The sequence below is a fragment of the Somniosus microcephalus genome, chromosome 5, assembly GCF_052327205.1.
Source record: "Somniosus microcephalus isolate GS21.2 chromosome 5, FLI_Smic_1.0, whole genome shotgun sequence".
NCBI classification, from domain to species: domain Eukaryota; kingdom Metazoa; phylum Chordata; class Chondrichthyes; order Squaliformes; family Somniosidae; genus Somniosus; species Somniosus microcephalus.
The window spans coordinates 259,760,381-259,779,370 of record NC_140991.1 but is presented as its reverse complement, the minus strand read 5'-3'; the positions used below and the strand labels follow the sequence as shown (position 1 = coordinate 259,779,370).

The 18,990-nt window shown below is 47.2% G+C and overlaps 1 protein-coding gene across 1 annotated transcript in view; it reads right to left on the bottom strand.

Moving 5' to 3' along the window:
• The window catches only part of LOC147117677 (F-actin-uncapping protein LRRC16A-like), a 494,673-nt gene extending 476,006 nt beyond the window's left edge, over positions 1–18,667 (bottom strand). The window contains exons 1-2 of the mRNA XM_085989391.1: positions 18,117–18,667; positions 17,582–17,679 (exon numbers count right to left, since the gene is read on the bottom strand). Of these exons, the coding sequence (XP_085845517.1) occupies positions 17,582–17,679; positions 18,117–18,156 (138 nt within the window). The 5' untranslated portion in view covers positions 18,157–18,667. The remainder of the gene's footprint in view (positions 1–17,581; positions 17,680–18,116) is intronic.
• Positions 18,668–18,990: the final 323 nt, after the last annotated feature.

Here is an 18,990-nt window from a genome sequence, read left to right as displayed (position 1 = left end):
GTTCCTGGGATTAATAAATTACTATCATAAATTTTTACCGAACTTATCAACTCTTCTACACCCTCTTAATGAACTGCTACAAACAGGAGTAATTTGGAAATGGAGCGAAGACTGTAAACGTGCCTTCCATAAATGCAAAGACTTAATCACGTCCAAAGAAGTTTTGGCTCATTACAACCCATCACTGCCAATCAGACTAGCGTGCGATGCATCCCCTTACGGCATAGGAGTATTATCGCATAAATTCCCTGATGGCTCGGAACGGCCGATAGCTTTTGCATCACGCTCATTGAACTCAGCTGAGCGTAACTATGCCCAAATCGACAGGGAAGCACTCAGCCTGGTATGGGGAGTGAAGAAATTCAACCATTACCTACACGGACAAAAATTTACCTTGTTGACTGACCATCAACCCCTCATCTCCATATTCAACCCTAAAAAGGGTGTTCCCATTATGACAGCGCAAAGGCTACAGAGGTGGTACCTTTTTCTAGGGGCACACCAATACAACATAGAATACAAAGGATCAAAACAGCATGGGAATGCTGACGGTTTATCGCGCCTACCGTTGCCAACGGTAGAAGAGGCACCTACAGTAGACCCAGTGGAGATGTTCCACTCAACCATAATGGAATGTCTACCAGTAACAAATTCTGTCATTGAAAAGGAAACGAGAAATGACCCGACTCTCTCACGAGTCTACGACTTAACGGTGAAGGGATGGCCAGCACATGGCGAACCACTGTTGCCAGCATTCTCGCAACGAAGAGAACAGCTGTCAGTATGCCGAGGAACCTTGATGTGTGGATCCAGAGTGGTGATTCCACCCAAACTCCAGGATAAAGTGCTAAAGGAGCTTCACAAGGGGCATCTGGGTGGAGTGAAAATGAAGAACCTAGCCAGGGCGTTTGTATGGTGGCCAGGTATCGATGGAGACATCGACGAAATGACCAAGAGCTGCCTAGGATGCCAGAAGGTCCAAAACGCTCCACCCCAAGCCCCTCTACATCCATGGGAGTGGCCCTCATCTCCCTGGCAAAGGGTGCACATCGACTTTGCTGGTCCATTTATGGACTCAATGTTCTTAATCGCGGTTGATGCACACTCCAAGTGGCCGGAGGTAATAAAGATGTCCTCCACCACCACGGAAAAAACCATCACAGTATTAAGGACCATATTTGCCAGGAATGGGCTGCCGGAACAGATCTGTTCTGATAATGGACCGCAATTTGTGTCCGAAGAATTCAGGAAGTTCTTAAAAAACAATGGGGTTAAGCACTACACGTCCGCCCCATACCATCCCGCCACCAATGGATTGGCTGAAAGGTTTGTCCAGACCTTCAAGGCGGCCATAAAGGCCATGGGTAATGAAGACATAAAACTTCAGCACAAGGTGGATAACTTCTTGTTCGCATACAGGAATGCAACACATATGGTTACAAACCAAACTCCCGCCATGATGTTCTTCAATAGAAGCCTAAGATGCCGGCTGGATTTGATCAAGCCCAACATCAGAAGGGACGTGGAGAACCGGCAATTTCAAGGCATGAATGAAAGGCCAACAAGAACCTTCCAGATAGGTGAACAAGTTTTGGCCCGGGACTACCGTACCGAGAAATGGCAGCCTGGAACTATCTGCACACGACTAGGACCGCTGATGTATACCGTGGACATCGGAGAAAGCATAAGGCGGCGCCATGCTGACCAAATCATAGAGTCATCCGAAAAGGGACAACCTACACCACAATTCTATACGCCTAACGACGAAATAGAGATACCCATATCTACCTCCGATCCGGTGATACTGGAACCCGATGAACCCGACACTGGCATTCAAGCCAAATCAGCCTTGCCAAAAGAACCTACTACACCACCGAGGCATTATCTGGACCGAGTCAGGAAGCCTCCAGAGAGACTGACTTATAATTAATTAACTGCAGCAATGTGTATATTATTTTTCTTATAACATGTAATTAATAATTACTTAAAATATTATGTACTGGTTAGCTAAAAGGGGAGGAATTGTAGTGTATGTGCCTTTAAGAGCCCCATGTATACTATAATGCCGGTAATGGCCACTCGGGCTATATAGAAGCCTGTATATTGTGTTGTATCCGTTAGTTCCCCTCCAGACTTTGTTTAGTAAACACCTATCAAACCAACTCCTGTCTTCAGTGTCTCTATCAACACACAGACACAACAGTTACATCTGTAACTTTTTCCAGTTCTGACGAAAGGTCATCGACCTGAAACGTTAACTCTGTTTCTCGCTCCAGATGCTGCTTTACCTGCTGAGTATTTCCAGCATTTTCTGTTTTTATTTCAGATTTCCAGCGTCCGCGCTATTTTGCTTTAGTCTTAAAATACTGAACACTTTTGAGCTGCAGCCTAAAACTGGCAAGTACATTTCAATCTGCAAAGTTTCCTAACCAAACAACTGAACACTGAATCACCCAAACCTGTGTTTATTTAATAATTAGACTTTGTGGCTGACGTAAGAAAACTCACTAAGCACTTGATTTGAGTATAAAACAAGGCTTTAATCAACTGTTTCACAACCATGAGATTCTAGTTACATCACTAGTTCCTGGTTACAAAAACGTCCTGGGCAAGCTGGGCCGAGTATTTATACTCCTTGGACGGCGCCACCAGCTGGCCGCCCAGTGTAATTTCATGAGTCATTTCTTCATAAATGATAAGATTCATGACAATGGCCTTAAAGGAATAAAGCTCATCCTTACCAGAATGATGCAGTGTGTATCACATGGCATAACCCTCCTATTCTTATAAAACCACATTATCCTCTGACTTAACATGTGCAATGTTCAAACTGACTCATCCAAAAATTAATCCTAAAATTTCAGAAAGTAACAATAAGCCAAATGCACAGTTTTACATTTTTGTTTTCCCCACCTTTATTTTGTGGTCCTCAAGATTTCATAGGAGCAGAAGTTCCAATATAGAAGGAAGGTTCTTCAAGTGAACCAAACATCAAAATGAAAGAGTCAGTGTATCGAGAGATAAATAAACACATGCAAAATTTCTGTACCACCATTCTCCTGAATATAATATTATCATGACCAGTGAAGGATATCATTTTCAGCACGAATGCAATTTTTCATGAAGGCAAAATAACCCTTCCATGCTCTAAAGACCAGCAAGTTTCTGCAAGATTCAAATCGTTTAAATTTTGTTCAGGAAACAGTACCAACAAGCAGATTAAACATTTGCTTACTTCCCACTCCATAACATTGCCTGCCTCCCTGCACCACTACCTCAATCTATCTGCCACTGAAACTCTCATCCATGCCTTAATTATTCCAATGCTCTCTTGGTGTGCCTCCCATCCTTTATTCTCCATAAACTAGAGCTCATCCAATATACTGCTGCCTGTATCTAAACCCGCACCATGTCCCATTCATCAATCACTCCTGTACTCATTGACCTACCTGGACTCCCAGTCCTCTAACTCCTCAAATTTAAAATTCTCATGCTCGTCTTTAAATTGTGTCAGGCCTTGCCCCTCTCTATCTCTGCAACCTCCCACTCAAACTCTCTGTTCTTCTAATCCGAGCTAATTGCGCATCCTCCCACCACCATTCGACGGTCATTGTTTCTGATTATGCCTCTGTAAAGTGTCTTGGGACTTTTATCTACATTAATGGTACTATATAAATTAAAGTTGTTTTAATCTCATATCATAAATATAAATCTTACGCAAGACATATTTGGTATATCAATGTTAAAGCCCATTCTGCTTTCCAAACACAAAGCACACTTAGTCCCAAAAGCAAATGTAGCCTTAACTATACAGTACTGTTGAGAATGTGCTCAAAATATCTATATAATAATCACACTCCAGCCTGTGTTACAGTAACATGATGTCATGATCTTCAGTTCTCTACAACTTGAGAAAAGAAGTTCCCTAGTGATATTTTAAAAAAAATCTAATTCCTGCCAGAATTACATTAATCGAGGACCCTTCGACCTGGTGTTATGAGCAAAAAAAGATGCGATTGAAATTGGCAGATCCATCATTATCCCATTGACAATACTAGGATAGATTCAGAGCACAAAACAAATTATGTGACACCACTGATTGTGCACTTTTTAAGCAAGCAGCTTACATTCCACCTTTAATATATTCCACTTTTAATAAATAAAAAGGAATATAACAGTTTCTAAAAAAAACATGGCAGCAACCCATACAAAACTTAATTCAACCTTAGAACATCGAACGTGCAAATTTAAATGTGGTCGGGTACTCAGTTGCGTATTCAACCAGCCATAAAAGGTTTTTTTTTTTAAAACTTAGGTCAACATCTAGTACAATGGGGAGATCTCTCTATTGTACTGGCTTGCTATATTTGGCAAGCAAGTTGAGCTTCAAATGTTACCAACCAGATTCTCATCTATCAGCCTTTTGTGCATGACAGGCGAATTTCAGCATCGTCAACGTCAATGCAAAAATATAAATCGTTTTATATTTTGTAAACTTTCTGAACTAAACATTAGAAAATTGCAGAAAGTAATCAAATTCGTTTTTGGAGATGCTCAACATATGACTTTGAAAGCTGAAAAGTCTTTCAGTGCTTTAAAATGTAAAAAGCTGAGGGTTTTCTCTCACATAACCCGTTAGTATTTCAACAGAATTGTATGCAAACAAAATGCAAGCATTAGAACACCAAGATTAATATCAAATACTCCGCACAGCATTGTAAAAACCTTGGTGTCATATTTGACCGAAATGAGCTTCCGACCACATATCCACGGCATGACTAAGACCGCCTATTTCCACCTCCGTAACATCGCCCGTCTCCGCCCTTGCCTCCGCTCATCCGCTGCTGAAACCCTCATCCATGTCTTTGTTACCTCTAGACTTGACTATTCCAACGCACTCCTGGCTGGCCTTCCACATTCCACCCTACATAAACTTGAGGTTATCCAAAACTTGGCTGCCCGTGTCCTAACTCGCACCAAGTCCCGTTCACTCATCACCCCTATGCTCGCTGACCTACACTGGCTCCCGGTTAAGCAACGCCTAGATTTCAAAATTCTCATCTTTGTTTTCCGATCCCTCCATGGCCTCGCCCCTCCCTATCTCTGTAATCTCTTCTCCAGCCCCACAACCCCCCCCCCCGCCGGAGATATCTGTGCTCCTCTAATTCTGTCCTCTTGATTATAATCACTCAATCACTGGTGGCCATGCTTTCTGTTGCCTAGGCCCTAAGCTCTGGAATTCCCTGCTTAAACCTCGCCACCTCTCTTTCCTCCTTTAAGACGCTCCTAAAACCTATCTCTTTGACCAAGCCTTTGGTCACCTGCCCTCATTTCTCCTATGTGGCTCGGTGTCAAATTTTTTGTCTTAAAATACTCCTGTGAAGCACCTTGGGACTTTTTACTACGTTAAAGATGCTATATAAATGCAAAATGTTGTTGATATACTGACTGAGAATGTTGCACTAAGATCATTTACAAAGAGACAAGGCAATTACATTCTGCACAAAGGTGGTAAAGCCAGCTGTCATTACAAGTTAAAGATCTGCTACTGCTCAGACTAATAGCACTTGCTGTATTCATTGAAAAATCATGATCCAAAAGTTACAAATCAGGCAGGGAAAGGTCTGAATGGAATGGGGTATAATAATAAACCTGAAAATACCTCCATAGTGGGAATTTTACATGCCTGTGATCAGTTCAAGTACCCAATATGTACAGTTTGTCGATTCAACTCTAAAATGGTTTTATTGACAGTGCAATAATCATAAGCCTTATACTTCACTGAAACTCCAGCGAGTACAAGAGTCAGTGAATTTTTCCAGATTAAATTCATTTCAACTGTGAAAAACACCCAGCATTATAATTATATATTTTATCCTAAAAAATATCTGGAGAGAACACTTTGAGCTATTAGCATTAGAATGAAGTGTGGGCGGTTTTAGGTCTATCAAAGGCAGTCATGGTGGTGGGAGGAATTTAAATTGATTAGGCTATTACACAAGAAACATAATGCACAGTACTAAAGCCCACTGGTTTAAGTGCAATTCCCGAATCATGACAATACTCTCAATAAGGCTGGTGACGAGACTGCATAATTTAGCACTTCATGAAATGCTTATGAACTATATCCAGATTATGAATAAATTGCGGACACGGTGACGTGTGATGGAGTCATTGATCACAAAGCATATTAAATTATGATTTTGATACAGTAACCTCAATAAGTTTATGACGTTTCATAGTCTATATTTATGCAATCATTACATTTTTCTGAGAAAAAATTGAATTTGCATTTGCATAGCAACCTATCATATCCTCGAAGTCTAGTGAATGTTGTATAACCAAATGCGGCAGTGAATTGTGCACAGCAAGGTCCCACAAACAGTAAATAAAACGAATGATCTTTCTAGTGGTGTTGTTGCAGGGATGGATTATTGTCCAGGGCATGCGTAGTGCTTAATTCAGATAAGTCAAAAAATAAAACTGGAGCTTTTGCAGAACCCAGGCAGCAACACAACTTCAAATGCCAAACAACATCCAATGGTGTTTCAAAAATACCTCAAGGTTCAGATCATCAAAAATGTTACTGAAGTTCACTTATGTAGTTATTCAGGACCAGGAAACCAGAAAAAGTAATCATCCATTTAACAACTTCTCCCAAGTCATAAGTCAAGCCTACCTGTCCCATCTCCATTCGATTCCAGCAAAATTTTAAAAAGTGGTTTTTGGAATAACACATTATTGGGCTCATTAAAAGAAAATCAGAAAAAAATTAAATCAGATCTTCTGTATTTATTAGAGTTAAATTAAGTTATATGTAGTGTTGTCAGTAAGATTTCAGTAAAGCATGAAGGTGGCGGATGAGGTTTTCATCGTGTCCACCTGAACTGTGAATGTCAATACAGGTAGACTACCCTTTATCCGACTTCCGAAAACCGAAACCCTCTAAAAACCGAAGGTTTTTTCGGTCAGTGTAAGTCCAGCGTAAGTCGTGCGCACGACCCCCCGCGGACCCCTGCCGGCCCCGACCCCCGCCAACCCCCCCGCGGACCCCCGCCGACCCCGACCCCCGCCGACTTACGCTGAGCGTCAGCGTAAGTCATGCGCACGACCCCCCGCCGGCCCCGAACCCCGCGGACCCCGACCGTAAGTCGGTGGGGGTCGGGGTCCGCGGGGGTCTCGGCGCCGGCGGGGGTCCGCGGGGGGGGGGTCGGGGCCAGCGGGGGTCCGCGGGGGGGTCGGCGCCGGTTGGGGCCGGCGGGGGTCCGCGCGGGGGTCGGCGGGGGGGTCGGGGCCGGCGGGGGGTCGTGCGCATGATCCCCCGCCGACCCCCCCACGGACCCCTGCCTACCCACCTTCCGAAATCCGAAATTCTCCGAAAACCGAAACACGGCTGGTCCCGAGGTTTTCGGATAAAGGATAGTCTACCTGTACTGCAATTTATCTTGCCTTTCCAAACTTCAGTTCTACAGTATTTCCAGTGGGCAAAATATCAGTGTTTACATATCTATCCCTGGTGGCAATAGCGGTGGAATTTGAGGTGCTGAATTAAGAACATTACAGAAGTATATTTATATACAAGTGCCTTTTTTTCCTGTAGCATATCAGTACTAATATGCTAAATAAGCATATTAATGATATTGTAAGCAAAAAGACTATATTTTAGGTAAAAATATATAAACTCAATTATAATATAAAAATCCCCTGCTAAAATAGGTTGTATGAAACACATAAGCATGGCCCAAGTGTTTCCAAAGGATGCACCAACACTGCAAGAATATTCCATTGAAAAGTTTTATTCGAAGAGTTATTCATAAGTTCAATTTCAAAATATGTTTTATGCCATCAGATCAAATGGTTGTATCCACCATCTCAACTATTCCAGCATAAATCTGTCCACGGTTGAAGTAGTACAACCAATACCACAAAGAGATTATCTGGTGCTCACCACACTGCTGTTTGTGGGAGCTTGCTGTGTGCACATTGCCTGCTGTATTTCCTACATTACAACAGTGACTACACTTCAAAAAGTACTTAACTGGCTGTAAAGCTCTTTGGGAAATCCTGAGGTCATGAAAGACAGACCAGTTTATCTGTGAAGTACAGCACAGAATACAAAAGCACTATTACTGGCGTACCCATCCAGGTCACAGTAAGGTCAGCCACAAAGGACTGTTGCGCACATGTACAAGAAGGCATGCATGCAGAAAGCTCTGCTCTGTGAACTGCTAGTTTTTAAGGCTAAGAGCACGCAGTCAGGAGCTTCACCTCTCTCACAATAGTTTAAAAATTCCTAAGTATTAAAACACAGCTTCACATTGGGTTGGAATAATGCTGCAGCTAATGCAAACTCAAACCAATGTGAGTCAGCCTCCTGCCTGGGGTCTTTCAATATACTGTCTTGCCCCAGATCAAGAACTAACTCTAAAGTTTACATTGGATATACGGCACAGAAACAGGCCATTCGGCCCAACCAGTCCATGCCTGCGTTTATGCTCCACTCGAGCCTCCTCCCGTCTTTCCTCATCTAAATCTATCAGCTTAACCCTCTATTCCTTCTCCCTCATATGCTTGTCCAGCCTCCCCTTAAATACATCTATACTATTCGCTTCAATCACTCCCTGTGGTAGCGAGTTCCACATTCTCACCACTCTTTGGGTAAAGAAGTTTCTTCTGAATTCCCTATTGGATTTCTTGGTGACTATCTTATATTGATGTCCTCTAGTTATGTTCTTCCCCACAAGTGGAAACATTCTCTCTGTATCAACTCTATCAAAACCTTTCATAATTTTTAAAGACCTCTATTAGGTCACCCCTTAGTATTCTTTTTTCAAGAGAAAAAAGAGACCCAGCCTGATATGTATACACTTGCATTTCTGGTATCATCCTTGTAAATCTTCTCTGCACCCTGTCCAGTGCCTCTATATCTTTTTTATAAGGTGACAACCAGAACTGCACACAGTACTCCAAGTGTGGTCTAACCAAGGTTCGGTACAGGTTTAGCAAAACTTCCCTACTTTTCAATTCTATACCTCTAGAAATAAACCCTAGTGCTTGGTTTGCTTTTTTTATGGCCTTGCTAACCTGTGACGCAACTTTTAGTGATTTGTGTATTTGTACTCTGAGATCACTTTGTTCCTCTACCCCACCTAGACTCGCACCCTCCAAGTATAAAGTGACTTCCCTATTCTTCCTACCAAAACGTAGTACCTCACATTTGTCTGTGTTGAACTTCATTTGCCAATTATATGCCCATTCTGCAAGTTTATTAATGTCCTCCTGTAATTTGTTGCAATCCTCCTCAGTATTGACTATCCCCCGCACCACCCCCCCCGCCAATTTGGTGTCATCTGCAAATTTAGAAATTGTGCTTTTGATTCCAGTCTAAATCGTTAATATAAATTGTGAACAACAGTGGTCCCAGCACTGATCCTTGTGGAACACCACGAACCACCTTCTGCACTGTGAATAGCTACCTTTTACAGCTAATCTCTGCTTTCTGTCTTGAAGCCAGCTATCTACCCATTCTGCTACTTGTCCTCTGACTCCACAGTATCTGATTTTGTTCATCAGTCTATTATGGGGTACCTTATCGAAGGCCTTTTGAAAATGTGGATAAATTACATCTACTGCATTACCCTTGTCTGCTCTCTGTTACATCTTCAAAAACTTCAATGAGGTTGGTCAAGAAAGACTTTCCCTTTTGAAATCCATGCTGACTATTCGTTACTATGTTTTTGGTTTCTAGATGTTCTTCTATTTTCTCCTTCAGTAGGGATTCCATTATTTTTTCTACCACCGATGTTAAGCTGACTGATTTTTAATTCCCTGGACATGTCATATCCCCCTTCTTAAATATAGGTATTACGTTAGCTATCCGCCAGTCCTCTGGCACTACACCTTTTTCTAACGAATTATTAAATACTAGCTGGGGGTGCCCGGCGGTGCCGAGGCTTTTTTCAGGGCATGTTGTTGTTGGAAGAGAGAGGGGGAGCGACTGGGGGGAAGAGAGAGGGAAGCAGAGAGAGAGAGGGAAGGAGAGAGAGGGAAGGAGAGAGAGAGAGGGAAGGAGAGAGAGAGAGAGGGGAAGGAGAGAGAGAGAGAGGGAAGGAGAGAGAGAGAGGGAGGGAGAGAGGGAAGGAGAGAGAGAGAGGGAAGGAGAGAGGAGAGAGAGAGGGAAGGAGAGAGAGAGAGAGAGAGGGAAGGAGAGAGAGAGAGAGAGAGAGGGAAGGAGAGAGAGAGAGAGGAGAGAGGGGGGGAAGGAGAGAGAGGGGGAAGGAGAGAGAGGGGGAAGGAGAGAGAGGGGAAGGAGAGAGAGGGGGAAGGAGAGAGAGGGGGAAGGAGAGGGGGAAGGAGAGAGAGGGGGAAGGAGAGAGGGGGAAGGAGAGAGAGGGGGAAGGAGAGAGAGGGGGAAGGAGAGAGAGGGGGAAGGAGAGAGAGGGGGAAGGAGAGAGAGGGGGAAGGAGAGAGAGGGGGAAGGAGAGAGGGGGAAGGAGAGAGGGGGGGAAGGAGAGAGAGAGAGAGGGGGAAGGAGAGAGAGGGGGAAGGAGAGAGAGAGAGGGGGAAGGAGAGAGAGAGAGAGGGGGAAGGAGAGAGAGAGAGGGGGAAGGAGAGAGAGAGAGGGAAGGAGAGAGAGAGAGGGGGAAGGAGAGAGAGAGAGGGGGAAGGAGAGAGAGAGAGAGGGGGAAGGAGAGAGAGAGAGGGGGAAGGAGAGAGAGAGAGGGGGAAGGAGAGAGAGAGAGGGGGAAGGAGAGAGAGAGAGGGGGAAGGAGAGAGAGAGAGAGAGGGGGAAGGAGAGAGAGAGAGAGAGGGGGAAGGAGAGAGAGAGAGGGGGAAGGAGAGAGAGAGAGGGGGAAGGAGAGAGAGAGGGGGGGAAGGAGAGAGAGAGGGGGAAGGAGAGAGAGAGGGGGAAGGAGAGAGAGGGGGAAGGAGAGAGAGAGAGAGGGGGAAGGAGAGAGAGAGAGGGGGAAGGAGAGAGAGAGAGGGGGAAGGATGAGAGAGAGAGGGGGAAGGAGAGAGAGAGAGGGGGAAGGAGAGAGAGAGAGGGGGAAGGAGAGAGAGAGAGGGGGAAGGAGAGAGAGAGAGGGGGAAGGAGAGAGAGAGAGAGGGGGAAGGAGAGAGAGAGAGAGGGGGAAGGAGAGAGAGAGTGGGGGAAGGAGAGAGAGGGGGAAGGAGAGAGAGAGAGGGGGAAGGAGAGAGAGAGAGGGGGAAAGAGAGAGAGAGAGAGAGGGGGAAAGAGAGAGAGGGGGAAGGAAAGAGAGAGAGGGGGAAGGAGAGAGAGAGAGGGGGAAGGAGAGAGAGAGAGAGGGGGAAGGAGAGAGAGAGAGGGGGAAGGAGAGAGAGAGGGGGAAGGAGAGAGAGAGGGGGAAGGAGAGAGAGAGAGAGGGGAAGGAGAGAGAGAGAGGGGGAAGGAGAGAGAGAGAGAGGGGGAAGGAGAGAGAGAGAGGGGGAAGGAGAGAGAGAGAGGGGGAAGGAGAGAGAGAGAGGGGGAAGGAGAGAGAGGGGGAAGGAGAGAGAGGTGGAAGGAGAGAGAGGGGGAAGGAGAGAGAGAGAGGGGGAAGGAGAGAGAGAGAGGGGGAAGGAGAGAGAGAGGGGGAAGGAGAGAGAGAGGGGGAAGGAGAGAGAGAGGGGGGGGAAGGAGAGAGAGAGAGGGGAAGGAGAGAGAGGGGGAAGGAGAGAGAGAGAGGGGGAAGGAGAGAGAGAGAGAGGGGGAAGGAGAGAGAGAGAGAGGGGGAAGGAGAGAGAGAGAGAGGGGGAGAAGGAGAGAGAGAGAGGGGGAAGGAGAGAGAGAGAGGGGGAAGGAGAGAGAGAGGGGGAAGGAGAGAGAGAGGGGGAAGGAGAGAGAGAGAGAGGGGGAAGGAGAGAGAGAGAGGGGGAAGGAGAGAGAGAGAGGGGGAAGGAGAGAGAGAGAGGGGGAAGGAGAGAGAGAGAGGGGGAAGGAGAGAGAGGGGGAAGGAGAGAGAGAGAGGGGGAAGGAGAGAGAGAGAGGGGGAAGGAGAGAGAGAGAGGGGGAAGGAGAGAGAGAGGGGGAAGGAGAGAGAGAGGGGGGGAAGGAGAGAGAGAGAGGGGGAAGGAGAGAGAGAGAGAGGGGGAAGGAGAGAGAGAGAGGGGGAAGGAGAGAGAGAGAGAGGGGGAAGGAGAGAGAGAGAGGGGGAAGGAGAGAGAGGGGAAGGAGAGAGAGAGAGGGGGGGAAGGAGAGAGAGAGAGGGGGAAGGAGATGAGAGAGAGGAGAGAGAGAGAGAGATGGGGGAGAGAGAGAGAGAGACTGGGGGAGAGAGAGAGAGAGACTGGGGAGAGAGAGAGAGAGACTGGGGAGAGAAGAGAGAGAGAGAGATTGGGGGGAGAAGAGAAAGAGAGAGAGATTGGGGAAGAGAGAGAGACTGGGAGTGTGAGAGAGAGAGGCTGGGAGTGTGAGAGAGAGAGATTGGGAGTGTGAGAGAGAGATTGGGAGTGTGAGAGAGAGATTGGGAGTGTGAGAGAGAGATTGGGAGTGTGAGAGAGAGAGATTGGGAGTGTGAGAGAGAGAGATTGGGAGTGTGAGAGAGAGAGATTGGGAGTGTGAGAGAGAGAGAGAGAGATTGGGAGTGAGAGAGAGAGAGATTGGGAGTGTGAGAGAGAGAGATTGGGAGTGTGAGAGAGAGAGGATTGGGAGTGTGAGAGAGAGAGATTGGGAGTGTGAGAGAGAGAGATTGGGAGTGTGTGAGAGAGAGTGATTGGGAGTGTGAGAGAGAGAGATTGGGTGTGTGAGAGGAGAGAGATTGGGGAGTGTGAGAGAGAGAGATTGGGAGTGTGAGAGAGAGAGATTGGGAGTGTGAGAGAGAGAGATTGGGAGTGTGAGAGAGAGAGATTGGGAGTGTGAGAGAGAGAGATTGGGAGTGAGAGAGAGAGAGAGAGATTGGGAGTGTGAGAGAGAGAGATTGGGAGTGTGAGAGAGAGAGATTGGGAGTGTGAGAGAGAGAGATTGGGAGTGTGAGAGAGAGAGAGAGATTGGGAGTGTGAGAGAGAGAGAGACTGGGAGTGTGAGAGAGAGAGATTGGGAGTGTGAGAGAGAGAGAGAGATTGGAAGAGTGAGAGAGGTTGGGAGTGTGAGAGAGAGAGATTGGGAGTGTGTGAGAGAGAGAGATTGGGAGTGTGAGAGAGAGATTGGGAGTGTGAGAGAGAGAGATTGGGAGTGTGAGAGAGAGAGAGATTGGGAGTGTGAGAGAGAGAGAGATTGGGAGTGTGAAAGAGAGAGATTGGGAGTGTGAGAGAGAGAGAGAGAGAGAGAGAGAGAGATTGGGAGTGTGAGAGAGAGATTGGGAGTGTGAGAGAGAGATTGGGAGTGAGAGAGAGAGATTGGGAGTGAGAGAGAGAGAGATTGGGAGGAAAGGGAGGGGGAGGGTGAGGAAAGGGAGGGGGAGGGTGAGGAAAGGGAGGGGGAGGGAGGGGAATGGGAGGGAGGGGGGAGGGGAGGGGAGGGAGGGGGGAGGGGAGGGGAGGGAGGGGGGAAGGGGAGGGGGGGAGGGAAGGGGGAGAGTCCCTGAGCCCCGAGCCCCCCGATATCCCGAGCCCCGCCCCCCCATATCCCGAGCCCCGCCCCCCCCCATATCCCGAGCCCCGCCGCCCCCGATCTCCCGAGCCCCGCCGCCCCCATCTCAGGAGCACGGCAACCACCCCCCCACCCCCGATCTCCCGAGCCCTGCCCCCCCCGGAGCCCCGATCTCCCGAGCCCCGCCCCCCAATCTCCGGAGCCCCGCCCCCCCGAGCCGAGCCTCCCCCCGATCTCCGGAGCCCCGCCCTCCAGATCGCCGATTGCGGCTGAGAGCCCCGCACTCCGAGCCCCGGCCGAGCCGGCTTGAAGTTTGCCGGGGTAACCCTTCCCGCTCACCAAGGCCGAGATCCCGCCCCCCGATGACCCGAGCCCCGCCCCCGCCCTCCCGAGCAGCGGCGTCCCACTCTCCGGAGCCCCGCCCTCCAGATCGCCGATTGCGGCTGAGAGCCCCGCCCCCCCGGCCGAGCCGGCTTGAAGTTTGCCGGTTGCCGGGGTAACCCTTCCCGCTCACCAAGGCCGAGATCCGACGCCGCGTCTCACCTGCACTTCCCCTTCTCCCAATCTATTGCTATTCAGATAATAATCTGCCTTCCTGTTTTTGCCACCAAAGTGGATAACCTCGCATTTATCTACGTTAAATTGCATCTGCCATGCTTTTGCCCAATCACCCAACCTGTCCAAATCATACTGGAGTTTCTCGGCATCCTCCTCACAGCACACATGCCCACCCAGCTTTGTGTCGTCTGCAAACTTGGAGATATTACATCTAGTTCCCTCGTCTAGATCATTTATATTTATATATATTGTGACTAGCTGGGGTCCTAGGACCGATCCCTGCGGTACAGTCACTGCCTGCCACTCGGAAAAAAGAGCCGTTTATTTCAACTCTTTGCTTCCCGTCTGCCAACCAGTTTCTTTATCCAAGTTAGTACCTTGCCCCCAATCCCATGTGCCTTAACTTTACACACTAATCTCTTATGCGGGACCTTATTGAAAGCCTTCTGAAAGTCCAAATACACCATATCCACTGGTTCTCCCTTATCTATTCTACCAATTACATCCTCAAAAAATTCCAGTAATTAGTCAAGCACGATTTACCTTTTGTAAATCCATGTTGACTTTGTCCGCTAGTTATACTGCCACTTTCACACCAATGCCAACATGAACAGTTTACATCAAATGCAGAAGCCACAGCATAAATCCAGCTGAAGTCTTTCTGTAATTAAACATTATGCAGCAATTTTATTCTTATAAAACGACTGTCCCAGAAAATAGCTTACAGCAAATATTCCTTTCTTGACAGATACAATTCTCTCTTATTTTTCTTTACCTGGTCACTCTTGCAAGCTTCAAATTATAAAGTCAACTTGGAGACTGCAGAATGCTTGTGAAGTCCACATGCCAATGGTAAGCAACAAAGTAGAAGAAAGTTTGATGAAACTGGAATCTAATGTAAGTTAAGCAGTTCTTCAGGCAATCTAGTATCACACCTACAATTTAAACACTTGTTCTGCATCCACAAACTCCGTTCCCTAGCCACCGACTCCAACCCTCTCCCTGGCAACTGTCTGAGACTGAACCAGACTGATGTCATATTTGACCCCAAGTTCAGCTTCTGACCACATAGCCGCGCAATCACCAAGACCGCTATTTCCACCTCCATGACGTCGCCCCAACTCCATCCCTGCCTCAGCTCATCTGCTGCTGAAACACTCATCCATGCCTTTGTTACTTCTAGACTTGATTATTCCAACACACTCCTGGCCGGCCTCCCACGTTCTGCCCTCCTCCGTGAACTTGAGGTCATCCAAAACTCTGCTGCCTGTGTCCTAACTCGCACCAAGTCCCGTTCACACCATCACCCGTGCTCGCTGACCTACATTAGCTCCCGGTTAAGCAACGCCTCGATTTTTAAAATTCTCATTCTTGTTTTCAAATCCCTCCATGGCCCCGTCCTTCCCTACCTCTGTAATCTCCTTCAATCCTACAACAACCCTCCGAGATATCTGAGCTCCTCCAATTCTGCCCTCTTGAGCATCCCCGATTTTAAATTGCTCCACCATTGATGGCCGTCCCTTCAGCTACCAAGCCCCTAAGCTCTGGAATTCCCTCCCTAAACCTCTCCACCTCTTTTTCCTCCTTTAAGAAGCTCTAAGACCGACCTCTCATCTGCCCTAATATCTCCTTATGTGGCTCGATGCTGAATTTTGTTTGATAACGCTCCTGTGAAGCACCTTGGGACAGTTAACAAAGTTAAAGGCACTATATAAATACAAGTTGTTGTTGCTGATGCAAACTCATCTGAAAACTACCAAATAGGACCACAAATTTCATTCCATGAAATGTTCACATAGTAGCTTTTCATCTCTTGCCTGCTTTATAAATAACCTGCCGCAAGATATTAAGCCTCTCTCTTTTGAAGTCAGTACATATATTACCTGCTCTCCCCATTCCCTCTCCCTTTGTATTTTGTTCACTTATAAAGGGAGTCATTAATTATAATTTCCCAATGTACAGTCTACACCTAACACATTAACCTGCCTTTTATCTTGACAGATGCTGATAAATCCATTGTGTACTTACAGCATTTTGTTGTTATTTCATATTTTCAGCATTCATCATTTTTTTCTCATTTGTATCTCTAGTTATTCAATATGGTGTAATTGCAAAAAATGTTAAAAGTCAAAGGCCTAGAAATTCAGTGGGGCTGCGCCACCCGTTAGCGCCTTAAGAGGGGCGCTAAGTGGGTCGCAAAGCCACTGGCCACACCTCCCGCTAAATTCAGCGGGGACGCTAGTGGTGGCGCTAGCCGTTAGCGCTGGCAACCACTACCGATGACGTCATCGGTTGTGCGCAGCGCCCCCGCTGACGCCCCCGGGCCGCGATATTTAGATGCGCCCCCCTGATTTTACCGCCGGACGTTATGTGCGACCCGGTTCAGGGGGGCCTACCTGCGGCGGTGGAGAAGCGCAAATTAAAGGAGGTGCGGGGCAGCCATTTTTGTTGTTGGCTGCCTGCCAGCACCTCTCTGCGCTGCCGTCACCGGCCTCCTGAGCCCCCGCGCCGAGTGCCCAGCTGCGTTCCAAGAGCCCGGCACTTCTCCTCGGTGCCGGGCTCTTTTGCCGGCACTCCCGATCCTCAGGGGCCCAGCTGGGCCCCAGATCGCGCTGAACAAGGCCCCTCCCCTTTAAGTAGGGGAGGAAGGCCTGCAGTACCGCAGCACGACGTGCCGCAGCGTGTGGCGCTGCGGCACGTTGCGCAGCGATATTCAGTCGCAGCGCCCCCAAGAGGGATGCGGGGCGCCTCCAGTAGCGCCGCGCTTCCCTCTGGGGCGCTCCAACTGAATTTCCGGCGGGCGGGCCGCGAATGCTTCCGGGGCGGCTACTTCTACTGCCCTGGCGAGGTTGGCGCCCCAAACGGGGCTACAGTCAATTTCTAGGCCAAAACACCTTCATAATGCCAAAGGCAATCCACCATACAATACCCACAGTAAATCTGCAACGTATTAAGAATCTTATATCAATACTTTGACAGTATTTATTGCTGGAATTTTGCTCTTGAGCACTCACCATTGAGGATGCATAATCCCAATGATAGCCTTGCCAACAAAAATCTATTATGGAATATGGAACCAAGGCGGGGTAAATGGAGTTAAGATTCAGATCAGCCATGATCTTAATTGAATGGCGGATAGGCTCGAAGGGCCGAATGGCCTGCTGCCTCTTCCTATATTCCTAAAGCTTTTAACAAAGCACGGGGGGACAGTCAGTTACTCCAAATGCACATCGACCAGACTGGCAAATTAAAAGGTTTTCTTCACTCACCGTTTCGGTTTGATATCTCACTTTAACGATGCAGTGATATTTATATCATGATATTTTGACGCAACACATTTGGAAGAAGCGCGCGTTAACACAGGGTTAAAGAGCTGCGCCTGATTTCACAGCAGTCTGCACAGTATTGCAATACTGAACAGTGTATCAACAAGAGAACGAACCAGGAAAAACAGTGTCCTCAATGTATTTTATAATTTTATTGTTGATCGCTCACCAAAACTTTATTTTCCACCTTGTCGCCTTTGATTTCGAGTTTCACCTTCTTCTTCAAGAAGATTTTTACCTTCCTTCCAATAACATCCCTGACGCTTTCTGTAAAACAGCAAAAGTCGCTGAATGAAAAGTCGCTTGTTTTCCATGTCGTAACCTTAGAAATCAATTGTGATTTGGCCTTTCATTTGTCTCGATCTAAACAAACTCACTTGCCCACGCTTGCTTGATTCTATACAAAAGCAAAATCGAATTCCCAAGTCGCCAAAAACATGACAAACCCCGATTAAAACACATGAAATATTAACGTATTCAAAGGGGAGCGGAGCTCGGCTAATACGACACGCGTTTGAAAGTGGATAAACAAACGCGATCTATCCTCTGGATACTACGACAGAAAAATAACTCATTTGTGTATATTTTTATATAACCCACTAAAAATAAAAAATCAGTACAATTCCAGTCAGCTCGTTTGCTTTCCCAGTCGAGATAAAACATCGCCCCCGTTTATCCTGACGAAACCTGAACTCGCTCCTTACCTAGCAGCTCTTTCGGAACCTCGGAAGCGTCTTCGGTCATGTTTTCGGCTGAAGGACGCGGTGGTGGTGTGCGAAAGTTGGCGTGTGCTGGCTGCTTGCAGGCGTGTTGAGGAGCGCTCGGCGGTTACATTATCGCCCTGCTATAATGTTGCGATGTCCCAGTGTTCCACAATGTAGCCTTTTCCCTCGCGCGTTCGATCCCTCTGTCCCTGGGTTGTTCCTCCTCGTTAACTCTCCACTTGCTTTTTCGCTTCCCTTCCTCGTCTGTCTGCGCCTCGGCGGCCGGCTTTACTACTAGCCCAAGCCCTCAATCCTTCACCAACATCGCACACCTCTCGCCGCTCACGCTGATCGCGGACAGGTCCAGGCGGAAGGACAAAACCGCGACACTCCACCCCCTCAGCTCGCGAGATCCTGTCATGGCCGGAAATCCCCGTCTCCCTCAAACCTTCACACACACAAAAAAGGCGTCTCCTCACCGGAGACTGCGGCCAACCGCAAATCAGTGCAGTTAGTGAAATGGGCCTTTCGAAAAAGGATGACACCGCCACCTGCTGATACCGCACCTCTGCAACAACAGTTTTTTGGTAAAAATGAGGCAGTCATCATTGTTAGTAGATGTTCAATGGTAACCACAGTGGAGACATTTTAAAAACCAATTGAATTTCAAAGAGGAATCGTGATCTAAAATCTGCACAGGTACTTAGATACATTTCGTTTGAGTTTGTGATAAAATTTAAGCCTCCGTGAGAAATTAAATGTATAAATTTCATTGCCATTGGAGAGTTCGATGTGTTAATATTTGAACGTGTAGGAAAGGGATTGGAGGGTATAGTGGTAAGTATAGACAGAGATAATCAAATATGCAATGGTA